Source organism: Dermacentor andersoni, chromosome 7, assembly GCF_023375885.2.
Source record: "Dermacentor andersoni chromosome 7, qqDerAnde1_hic_scaffold, whole genome shotgun sequence".
In the NCBI taxonomy this organism is placed as follows: Eukaryota; Metazoa; Arthropoda; class Arachnida; order Ixodida; family Ixodidae; genus Dermacentor; species Dermacentor andersoni.
In genome coordinates this window covers 93,962,643-93,975,402 of record NC_092820.1, presented here as the reverse complement: position 1 = coordinate 93,975,402, position 12,760 = coordinate 93,962,643, and the positions used below count along the sequence as shown (strand labels likewise).

The 12,760-nt window shown below is 44.9% G+C and overlaps 1 protein-coding gene across 1 annotated transcript in view; it reads left to right on the top strand.

The window, feature by feature from the left end:
- Positions 1 to 1,765: 1,765 nt before the first annotated feature.
- The window catches only part of LOC129385825 (uncharacterized), a 46,740-nt gene continuing 35,745 nt past the window's right edge, over positions 1,766 to 12,760 (top strand). The window contains exons 1-2 of the mRNA XM_055072979.1: positions 1,766 to 1,993; positions 5,145 to 5,242. Coding sequence (XP_054928954.1) covers positions 5,207 to 5,242 — 36 coding nt within the window. The 5' untranslated portion in view covers positions 1,766 to 1,993; positions 5,145 to 5,206. The remainder of the gene's footprint in view (positions 1,994 to 5,144; positions 5,243 to 12,760) is intronic.

Below are 12,760 nucleotides of genomic sequence, written 5' to 3'. Positions count from 1 at the left end.
GTACAGATTCAAGATTATTAATTAGGTATGCCTGATGAGGATTCCAAATAGGCGATGCAAATTCTAGTTTTGACCTGACAAATGATTTGTAGGCTAACAATTTTACGTGTTGAGGAGCATGATGCAGATGGCGTTTTAGAAATCCTAACGTCCTGTTCGCGGATGATATTAGGTTAGTAACATGAGTATTCCAGGAAAGATCGCTTGAAAGTGTTACTCCTAAATACTTGTATGAATGAACTGTAATTTTAATATAATGTGCACCTTACTGTATATGTTATTGTACGCGTAAATGCTGTATGAACTGAACGGGGGCAGGGGCCCAGTCAGGCTATTTCAGCCTTTAGTCCCTGTCTCCGCAGCAAATTCCCTGAAATAAAGTGATTTTGATTTGAAGTACGTGCGGTTACCCGCAAAGTTGTTTCAACAGCCCGATAAAACGCTCTCTTCGTTTATAGGCGACTTTTCCTTGATTTCAAAGCGAATAGCATTGCCTAAAGGAACATGCTTTCCTTTTCTAATTGAATGACGGGGATGAGGAGCACCCATAAGAGTAAAGGGTTTCGCCGGGGTCGAACTAGCGCAGTGAGAGTAGATAACCGGGTGAGGAGAGTGGTGCCGGTGTCTCCATTGGGTCCGCTTTCCGTTTCTCAGTTTGCCGCTAAAATGCTGCCAAGATGGATTCTCAGTGAACAAGATTTGGCACAGCAATGTCGTAACGCTATACTGCCACGTAAAATGTTTAACGTACGCATAAATCAAGTCTCGCCCTCAGCATCGAGTACGCAGCGCCGTGGCGATCGCCGGGCAGTCATCTTTTATTACTTTCAGAACTCGCTCGCCGCCCTCCATTTTCCGGCTATTATAGAAATTGTTCCGTTTATTTCGTCATATTAATGCATCTTTAGTGCGTACACGTCACTCACGTGGATCGTTTTCGCGGCTTTGTGACGTCGCGTGACACAGTGGGCATATAGGCGAAGCCCGAAAACGTTTTCGCCTATCGTGGAAGACTAATGGCGACAAAGGAGTAGAATCAGAAAGAAATGTTTTCTTTCGTTCGGACTAATCCTGCATAATCAGTGTCCACGTATTATCTTGAGGAGGGAAGTTTTCGCGGTTTTCCTGACGTCTTGTGACCAACAGGTGAACAGGGAATGGCTCCAAAAATACTTGACCAATCGTGGAGGGCTAACGAAGGAAGCGGAACAGAAACATATTGGAATATCGTAACGTTATTACGCCCCAATCTCCTGTCCGGTAAGCCACGTGACGTGCAGAGGTGTGCTGGGTGGCCTGCACAACGAAGTAGCCAAGGAGTAGCCATAGAGTAGACACTAAGGGGAGATCTCCCTCACAGCTGAGGCGCGGGTAAGCTATATATAATATTACATATAACTTGGAAATAAGATACAACTGAGCGCATCAGGAGTCGCTTTGAGTAGCTTTTAATTGAAACGAATCTGTAAGCCTTCCAAAAGTGAGTTCAATCAGTGATACATTTATTTCTTACTCTAGTCTGTTCTTAGTTCACTTCTAATGCTTCTTAGAGGATTATTATTCGGATTAATCTTATCGATAACACGACTATTTACTCCCACCTTTCCTTCTAGCGCCCGCTTTATGGCCAATCCTCCATTTGAGTGGGCGCCAGTGTCTCGGATCATCATCATTATCGAGCACTAACCGAACCGTGATGATCATTGTGGCCGCGTGCTCACGCGAGAGAAGTCAAAGAAGAAGAGATCCGTTCGTGACGGGCGTTGGTTCTCCGCGTTCCCGCTCTCTCAGAAGTCTACCCCGACGAGGTTAAGACAAGCCCAACGTGCCGTGTTGTCCAGGCGGTGTGGGCGAGCCTTTCGGCATCCTCGTTGGCGCACTGACGAGGTGGTCAGAGCAGCGACCTGGGAACTCGCCCAGGTCGGACGTTGAGCTGCACCTTGCGACGCCAGGCGTCCAGAAGCCAGCTGCCCGGCCACTTCGGAACGCACCGGTAAGTACAGGATGCCGCTTTTCTTCATGGTTTCAGTGCACTTGCGGCAATATTCAAGCACGATGGACTGAGCTATAGTGTCTCGCCACATTTTTCAGCCAATAGCATGGCAACTTGTCTGTACAGTCTGTTTCAGGGACAATCTGTTTAAAAAAAAATACTAAGGAATTCGAGAAGTAAATACCAGTGGTCGTATTCACCAAGCATCTCCTTTCGTGTAAGGGATCTTTGCCATTGGCCGGCCATCCCCGCTAATATTTCCAACCTCAGCAATGGCTGAAATTTCCTCTTGTGAAGAATTCTGGCAAAAAATCATTTTTTTTTTGTGATTTCAGCCGAGGGGCCGAAATTAAAGATTGTCATTAGTAAAGGCGCTTTAGTATCTTTCGGCGGCCATTGCTAATATGCTTACCGATACGTCAAGCAACATGATTAGCCACATTTTCACTTCGGAACATGCCTTCGCTAATATGCGAGAGATTTTGTGTATATGTGATAGTACTTGTGAATATGTGTGAGATTTAGTGAATTTTGGCCCGTATTCACAAAATCTCACATATATTAGTGAAAGCAGCTGGCTTAGGAACCAAAAGCTTTGTGAATTCAGCCGCAGTCCATCACTGGCCAAAATTTATGACAGTGACAGACAACGAAAATTGTGAGATGACTGCCAGTAAGCTCGCTGTTTGCCGAAAATTCACAAATAATCTTTATGAATACTTACTTTAGTACGCATGCTGCAATTGTGCATTGCAGGTCAATCATTGCAAGGAATCGATACATATTGAATTTCCGATAGTTTTCCTCCAGTCTAGATATCTCGTGCCTAAAATCAGCGACGAAATATATTGGTGTTCCAGCTGGTTTAGTCGTGAAGCCGGCCAAAGTAACGTCCTTGAGGGAAAACGCGACAAGGAACTCAATGCAGTTAACAGCACTGTTTAAAGATTGCTATTTCGAAAGTGGTGTTAGCGTCATGGTTCTCGCTCAGCAGACATTTCTTCAGCACTGATGGTCTTAATGATCACGATTATAATACGCGCGCAATTTTTTCTATTACTGAGCTTCTTATTGATTATCGCGCGAGTTGTGACGTCCGCTTCTAGCATAATTATTCTACAGAAAAATTATCACTTGGCCCCGAAGCCCTTAAATTTAACATTTGGAGGCCGTTGTTAAAAAAAAATTTAATTATGGGGTTTTACATGCCAAAACCACTTTCTGATGAGGCACGCCGTCGTGGAGGACTCCGGAAATTTTGACCACCTGGGGTTCTTTAACGTGCACATAAATCTAAGTACACGGGTGTTTTCGCATTTTGCCCCCATCGAAATGCGGCCGCCGCGGCCGCGATTCGATCCCGCGACCTCGTGCTCAGCAGCCCAACACCATAGCCACTGAGCAACCACGGCGGGTGGAGGCCGTTGTCGCTGCAGCACTTCACACACAGTCATTTCTGCCTGAACGTTCTGCATGGTAGTATCAATCGAATTCAGTAACTGAAGCGCTTATTGGCGATTTTCACACAGTTTCTGATCTCCTCAGTGCAGTGATTTACGGCCAACAAGGATTACCTTCACTGAAATCTTTCTTTTTCTTCACTGCAAACCATCATGACTGAAACGCATGGTAAATTCATAGGCATGCAGACACTAGTCAAAACTTATACTTCGGCTACTTGGTTGATTATGGCATAAAACTGCATCCAGTGAACACGAGGGACGAGGTAGAGACCGCGACGATCACAAGGCACACTAACAACTCTTAATGCGTCTTGGGTTCGTCTCGGTTTCATTGCTTGACCTCCGTGTTCTACGGCGCCGTTTGCTGCCATTCACTCAAAAAGCGGGATCGTCGTTGAAATGGTGCTCGACGATGTCGTGTGCCGCTTCTCCTAATAGCAGTGTCGCTCGTTTCATTTCTAAAGGAGACCAAAGTTTTTTTCGTATGAGGAAACTTTGCTTTCTGATAAGCGTTGGTCACGATCGAAACAGTCGCTCAGCATGGCCAGATTACAGTATTTCCCACAGTACCTAGCATATCTCGTCTTAGCATTAGTCATTTCATTCCGTTTCGGTACGTTAACCTCCTGGGCGGTACAAACTATGAAACTTGTGCTGTGGATACTAGAACAAACAATGTTATTAACGTCAGCCCTTCTCGATTACCTCGGGAAAGCAAGTTATACAGAACTGCATAGTTTACGGCCTGGGTCTTCCACACATTTATGGCTGAATATTATATCGTTTGCTTACCAATTGTTGTTGCCGAGTGGCGGCAGCGTTGTGATCTATTGTGAGCAGCGCGCGAACAGGCAAGAACCTAGAAAGACGACAGGACAAGCATTGCAGCACGAGGTCGCCATTTTATTTACGTTGCAGGCCGCAGAATCCGGCCGCATTGCTGAGGAGCGGGAAGCTAAATTGTCCGCGTGGTTTGTTTAGAGCCAAGTTGAATGAGGACATTATTTTTAAAAGTTTCATTACAATGTATCGTGTAGTTTGAGTGTTTATTTGGGACCTTGTATTTGTTAGTACATCACGTTTTCTATACAAGCTCATGCTATAATATATACCATGTGCGTAAATTTTATGCTTTGCATTTTTCTGCTTCAGTTAGACTTGTTCAACGTTTACCACCACTACTCGCTCAGTATTTGGCATCTGGTGTACGTACCTACTGAACGTTAGACCTAATGCGGTAGGTACTTACTACTGCACCTATCGGAGCAAAACGAAGAGTTCACAGGAAGATAGATGCTTGAAGTGATCAACACGGATTTTTTTTTTAATTTAAGCCACCGTTGAGACCAATACCCTTCTCGAATTGTTGACTGTGGCTCCTTCCATTGTTCACTGGCTGTTTCTTGTACCAATAGGTACCTATATAGAAGCAGGAAATAGTCACAGCTACATATGACCAATCAACAGTGCACGCACATTCCTGATCTGGCCACTGCTACGTTGTACACACTTTCATGCTGTGCTGTTAGCATTGGCACACGACGCCCAGCCAGGTTCGCCAACCTTTCTGTACCCACACCTCAAGCTGTGCAAATAAGAGTACCTTTTTAAAGCAGACGTGTTTCCACAATTGTATGTGCCTAACGCGAAGTATTCCTGTAGCACTAAGTGCCGCCGTTCATTTTCAGCGCCCGCCGATCTCAACGGACGCGACGGGATTCCTCGCGAAGTACATCTTTTGGACACCGAGATGTCGCAAGCAAAGCCGTCGAAAAAGAAGTCAGACGTGAGTGACCGGCGTATGTAAACACATAAATACAGGAATATACCTAAAGGTGCCTTTACAAGAGCGCTTCTCATGGGTGCTTTGAGTGAATGCATTGTCCTAGTTTCCTCCGAGGCGAACTGTTTCTTAGGCACGAACTAAACACCTAATTAACGAGCTTAACTTAACGAAGCTTAGCGGTAGCACGCGCTGTGACCGCTGAGGTTTGATTAATAAGTACATGAAAGCTATGCTATGAATGTCCATTAAAGGATTGAGACCCCGTATGATTTTGCGGCTGTACGCTGGAAGTTGTTCAGCACCGTCTAAAGAACGTTGTACCCAAATAATTTTTGGAAAGAGTTTAGACATAAAAGAGGTTTTGAAATGCGGCGGAGCGGTTGTGCGAAGAAGCAAGCTATTATCCTTCGCCGCCGAGGGGACGCCTTCGCATTGCGTCAGACCAGCGTCCACAACATTCCTCATCTTTACTCGCCTATACCAGTACCGCTCGCGTCACGACCCCGGCTCCTGCTTTGTTCTCCCTCTCTCTCTCTTTGCTGTGGTCTGCATTTCACTGGGAACCCCGAGCATTTCGAGCGGCCGTTAGCCGTTCGTATGGTGCAGGCAGGATTTGTGAGGCGGTACAGTCAAAAGATGAGATAAATCGGCTGCTGGCGGGACACAGCATGGCTATCCCGAGGTGTCGGGCTGGCTTTCGTTTTGAATTTTGAGCTGTTTTCACACAGATTTATATTCAGACCGTGTGTGAACGTCGGCTGTGTGGGTTTTGTGCCACGTCTTAAAAACCGTGCGAGAAATCCATTTCTTTAGTTTGGTGCATTTTTGCGTCAGTTGTTGAGACTCGGCCGATCATGGGATGCAAACCATTCTTCTACGTCGGTGTTATCGGTCACACCGAACGCGGAAGGATCTGGCTGGCGGGACACACCGGTGCAGTTGACGGCTCATGCCTATGGAGCTCGCCGACCGCTGTCGTCTGACATGGCTAGTGGTGGCGTGCGGTTTCGAAGCTTCGGTCCACGAAACTCCAGGCTCATCCACCAATTTTAAAGACATCTATTGGCAAAGAGAATTCACCAGTGGGTTGAGCTCGTCCATTGTACATTTTGCTGGCCCCAAGCTCCAGCATCCACTATACGCGCGAACCTGGTGGAGCGATGGCGCCCAAATGGGTCTTTATTTATTTATTTTTTTATTTTTTTACGTGATAGCGTTAAGTACCCCGTGTCGCAAAAGATCCGGCGTCGGCGTCCACCGTCTCGTGAGCGCAAGAATTATTGCCAACCACACATACCCAACCACGCAGGCCCACCGTGTAGCGCAGAGCTATTACTGAAGTAAGTGAATTTCTCAAAGTAAAATGCGTCAGGAAAAATCGTCAAGTGCAACTTACGCACAACCTGCAAACATGATAACGTCGGATTGCAATTTCAATATACGAGAAAACGCTTCCATCGCATTAATGTAAATACAGCTATCGTACAATCAGCACAACGTGCAATAGGTAGGTGAGTAACCGCTGCAGCCTCCCGTACCATCCGTCTGTAAGCCTAATTGCTCTACGAAACGCTCTGGCGTTCGAGTGCACAGTTTCCCAAAAGCATTCGGCTAGCAGTTCGAGGTGATCTTAACTGGAACACTTATGAAATTTTGAGAGGACTTCATCGAAACTCAAACACAAACCCGTTTTCCAGCGTTTCTGCCATTCATAGCGCAGCGCGCCTGGTTCCTTGATACAGCATACAGATGTCGCTTGCTTCCGCGAATTCGCGGCCTACACAACAGGCCACGTTTCTACCAGAAAGCTTGCTTTCGTGCATAGCGCTCGCCGCCAGCGTTTCCTGGATAACGCTACGGTTACATAGCTGCGGTTGGCAGAAAGCGTGAGAAGCAGTCAGGGATCTTTGAATGCTATCGCGTTCTACCCTTAAAAAGCAAAGCTTAAGCATCCACCAGTTTTTTTTTTTTTTTTTTTTTCGCGAAGACGCAATTGTTACAGCGTCCAGCAGGTTCCGCTTGCCAAACCTGGTTTCCAGCCTCCAAACCTGGTAAAAGAGGCCTTTAAAATGCAGACGTGCGTAACTAGACTTACAGCGGATGTTTATAAATTGTTTCACCTAACTTGTGCCGCCAAGCATTAAAGAGAGCAGTTCTGCGCTAGGCCAACAAAACCAATTCAGTACTACTCATTTTCCTCTCGAGCAACTGAGGCTATTTCTCGCAGTAAGCCCAATTTACTAATTAAAGACATGTATTAGCTAACTCATTACCGACTTGGCTCCATACATCCAATGCAATAGTTGAAGAGCATACATCCCAAAGCTTTATTTACGTAATGACACGTCTTCCGAACACGAAAGAGAACGTGCGAAGGATATAAAAATGTCACGTGACTAGGCGCCTGCTCGCCGCGACGTGAGTGCCCTCAGACAAGGTTAAAACGAATGATTGCTGCTGCACGCAGGCAGAATGTCTGAATGGGCCGTAAGCGATGGTGATGGATGGAACTCAATAGTCTTGGCGTCCTAATTTTTAGTCGAGCTTAACAGTTTCGCAATGTTAAGATATGTGAAAAATCACTTCCTAGATACTCCCAGGCTTATTTCTTGGCGAAGCTCATTAGCCGCGTTTACATAGATCTGGTAAAAGCGCACCGCATTAACTTATGGTATGGCGCATGACCATAGCACTCCATTTAAATGAATGAGCCTTTTTCGATACAGGAAACTAACACCACCTAGTGTCATATATGAAAATTAGTGTTCTCACTTCCCGTAAAACTGCGTTTGCTGGCTTAAAAATGATATGTGGCGCAAGGTTAAAATTACCGAAAGAAATAGGAGAAGACAGAAAGAGCGTGCTGTTTGCTTCTATTTCATCCGGTAATTTTAACCTTACGCCACATGTAATTCTTAAGCTATGCGCCAACTAGCCCAACATGGCACCCTGCTCCTTTTGCTGCCTCGTTGTAACATGCCCCGAAATTACTTGCAGGGCGCAGGCTACATTCTGTGACGTTCTCCTTCGTTTGTCATCGTGGACAAATTTACGCAACGTTTATTTTGCGGAAACTTACCGTATTGCATCAGGATATTAAAATTTCTCAGTGGGTCCGCAACTGTTGCCATGTCCAGAGGTAATCGAACGTGGCCGTTTCGGCTTTTTCTCTCCTCAAAGCGGACCTGGCAGCGTTAGCACAGCGAATTAAGGAACTCACCGATGTTAATGGAATTTATTATTGTCAAAGTAGGCACTGTTGTCACGCGCATAATGTATTCACGAGCGAAAAGAAATTACGTGCAGCTTGCGTCGTAACGCGCCAATTTTTTGTTTTGTTTTGTTTTTTATGTCCCGCAGTGTGGCAGCGGCCGTCGGTGGTTGGTTGGTTGGTTGGTTGGCCTGTTCTCATCCCGCAGCGAATGCTTTCCCATAATTCCTGATACGATACGCGTCTGTTCAGATGCGCCGCTGAAGTGCGCATTCTGCATTAAGCACACCCCTGTTTGGCGCATTTGGGGCCATAAACCTTCCTAGCGAATTATCTCGTTTACATGAGATGCGATATACGCTTGAAAGTCGGTACTATACGCTTCCGTCGCATCATGTAAATACAGCTATCGTACAATCAGAAGAACGTGAAATAGGTAGGTGATTAGCCATTGCAGCCTCGTCGGTAGCTAATAATAGTTAATTGCAACGTATCGCTGCTACGTTCAAGGTCCATGGTACGACGGCCGTATTGCAGGGTGGTGTCACAGGAGTCTGTCGAACAATTTGCGAGATTTGGAAAGCGTCGTCCGTTGTTGAGATATTTTGGCTTCAGCAAAAGAAAGTATACAGCGATGCGTTCACTCGAAACGTGCGTAAAAGAATGTTTTTGTAAAAGCACTGTTATCGTTTTCTAGTATTCTAGTATGTACTGCAAATTTCGTCCCGGTATTTTGCTTTGACTTGCCTATACTCTTTGTGTTTCGGACGCAGTCTCTACTTTTTCATTTTTTAACCTCATAGAGCAGATAGCTCCATTCGGCCAAATTGTGTTGATTACCTGAAGAGGTCAATATTATACTCGCGCGACATACGGCAATGTCCACGTCAAATTTCAATACACAATTGTTAATTATTAACTTTAGGACGTGTGTGAGAATTCCGAAATTAAAACCAACCACTTGTGAAATCATATTTGCTAAACAGAAATCCTATCACCAGTTTCGAGATGTCTGTCTGTAAGCCTGATTGCGCTACAAAATGCACTGGCGTTCGAGTGAACAGTTTCCCAAAAGCGTTCCGCCAGCGATTCGGCGTGATCTTAACTGGAACATCTATAGTATTTTGAGAACATTTCAGGGACCAGTATCTCGAAATCAGTACCAGCACTATTGACACGTGTACATGTTTATCTTTCTCGGGTGACCAGGTTTCACCGCTTAAATGTTATCACGCCGCGCAGGACGCACCTGCATCTATAGGAAGTTTCTGGAATGTTATCGATGGTTCTGTCCGCTGTCTGTCACCGTACCTTGTGTAATCTGATAGCATGTATGCGCGACGCGAATAGTGTAGAACTTTGTGGAAGACACGCGGGTCCCAGCGATTAGTCTGGTACATTCGACGATTGATGTATAAAAGCCGAGGCGCTTGACCCGTTGATCGGATTTTCGACGATCGCCGACCGTGTTCGCCGCTATCGTTGTGCTATAAGTGTAGCCTGTTCTTGTGGGCACAGGTTCGCCCAACAAAAGTTAGTTTTGTCTGTCACAGTATTGCTACTGTGTTCTTCAACGTCACCACCACGTGACACTATTATATTTATTAAGCAGACGTGACTGCGCCACTGGTCCAACTCATTTACTCTTGCGATACCGCCTGTCGGCTGAGAATGAAAAAGAATGGCATTAATAAATTACTTCTGCATTGCGTAAACGGCCGGTACCACGCGTTTATACTTCAAAACTTGCCGTATAATATTTAATTTATATTTTATCTCTATTTAGCAAGCAGAAACATTCAGCAGTTCCTCGATTAGCTCGTCATATAGTGACGCACGCTTCAGAGGTGGCACCCTCTCAGCTATTGGTCGCGTTCTCCCCTTCTTCCACCATCGGCTTGGGAGTGGCACATTCAGTGACGTAAGCGGCGAAGCGAACGGTTCGTATTCCGAACCGTTATAAGATTCGGCCCCAGTTCCACGCCACATAGATAGCACAAGGCCTGTTCACTCCGATCCATGACGTCACGATACCTGGCCCGAAATTTCCATTGACAAGGCTGGCGTGTTGGAAGCGGTGACGTCAAAATCACTGTTGCCTACTCGGGAGCATCCCCATTATATTCTATGGCAATCGGGCCAAGTAACATGACGTCATGGATTGGAGTGAAAAGGCCTTGTGCTATCAAGTTGGCGTTGCCCAGTGCCACTCGTACGGGAAAGCGCGTAGTCGGCGAAATTGCCTCTGCCGCCGCAATAGCAGTGATCAACAAGGCATGTGTTTCGGGGGCGTGGCTTGACGCAAGCCAGAAAGCAATGTCTTGCGCCGCCTCTTGCACTGTCAGGATTCAATAGAGAAGCTCATGTTGTTAGTTTAGACGATATTAATTACGTGGAGCTTTGTTAACTGGGCATGCAGACGTAGTTTAACACGGAACGTCAAGCCCGACTGCCGGCAGCAGCGGCTGGACTCCGCACTGTACAGCTAAACTTTTCACTCAGAACTGTTTGGTGCCTCAGTAACAAATGCGTGTGACCTGCCCGTTCTCTTAATAAGTTGAATTCACCGAATCGGGAAGCAATGTTAGCATGGGCGCAGGCGCTGGCAACACAGTGCGCTCAGTTTTTCCAGAAAGCAGGAATGAGCATGAGGTAGGCCTTTGGCTGTTGCAAAATAGAACAAATAGTGATAGAGACATTGCTGTAAAATTACAAGATTCACCCTACCCCGGGCCTCGATTATTATTTTGCTGCCAAGGCGTCTTATTCATATTTAATAACAGAATTATTATCCACTAACGCTAAAATTTATTGTGCAGCTCTATATATTTATTCAGGCGTTTCTTATTCTGTTTTTTTTTTCTCTCTCATATCTATTCCCTTAGTGCATGCTTATTGATTGACTTAATTTCCTATTTGTTCTTTTTCATTTCTAACCAGCCGGCTCCTCTTGATTTAATTCAACTTCTTTAAACTCTTCCTTCTCATCTTTTTAGTCTTTCTATACGCATTGGTAAACAGCCAAAAGCATCTTGTTATTCCCAGTTCTGTGGAAAAACAAAGCAAATTTCAGTTAGTGCTTCAGTTGAGAAAATCTGCAATTAATATGCGTGCATGCTAAGTTGCATAGCTCTAAGAATCAGAACCGACACGAAGAATTAAAGCAGGATCACGCCCACAAGATGGTGCATATTTGTGCTTTCTTCGTGAGTGCCTTGTAATAACTGCGCTGCGCAGCTTCGCATACATGACCAAGAATTACCAAGCCTTACACGCAACCTGTTAAAAATCTTCACGCAGAAACAGGCGTTGTCAATACCGTGGAATCAGCTTTCTCAGAAGCATTTATTCTTTTTTTCTTGTTCCTATTAGCGCATCTGAATATGTGCAGTAAAGTAATTAATTACTTTACGATTAAGCCGTTAATTAGTGTAACAATGGTAATAATTCAATTAAGCATTCTGATTTCTCGTAGAAACTACGCTCGCCTCATCGAGTAATTTAGATCAAGGGTTAAAAGAGTGCTATCTGCTACAGGGAATTCTTTTTTTTTTATTTGATGCAGCTAAAAAAAAAAAACTTTACTGGCATATTGTACATTTACGTCTGCCAGTAACGACTCCGGTTCTATCAATCGCTTCCCTCCACTAATTTTTTTATCAATAATATAACCACCTTTTGCTTATCTCGACTGCCGACCGCTTTGATTCCCAGCGTTTCTGGAACTCGGACGATTCCTACGGGTACCACCCTCTGTAGTCGTGTAGTGACTTAGGCATTTCGCTGCAAAGCTTGAGGGCGCAGGGCCGAATCCCGGCCACGGCGACCGCGTTTCGATGGGGACAAAAATGGAAGGAATTCCTGTGTACCATGCTTTTAGTTCACGTTAAAGAACCCCAGGTGGTTAAACTTGATCCGGATCAGTTCAATTCCGGCTGGTATTGACAAATTAGCCCATTAAACGCCCCCATTATGTAAGTGTTAAACAAAACGTTGTAAAATATTACGTTTTCCACGTCCTATAATTGATGTAAACAAAAATAATACTTAACTTACATAATATTATTCAAAGAAAACAACCTAACAAAAAAAATAAGATCGAATTCTGCTATTTTCGGTTTCTCCAAGTACGATGTACGCTGCTAATTATCCTCTAATTCTTGAACGGCCCAACGTAAAGCCATGATTCCTTTTTCGATAGGTAGAATAATGCGTGTTGCCTGGAAAGACAAAAATTTAACCATGTTATTGTTGTTATTTTTTTGAAGAAAATTGGTATTTCAAGTGCCCTTATATGGCTTAAAGAT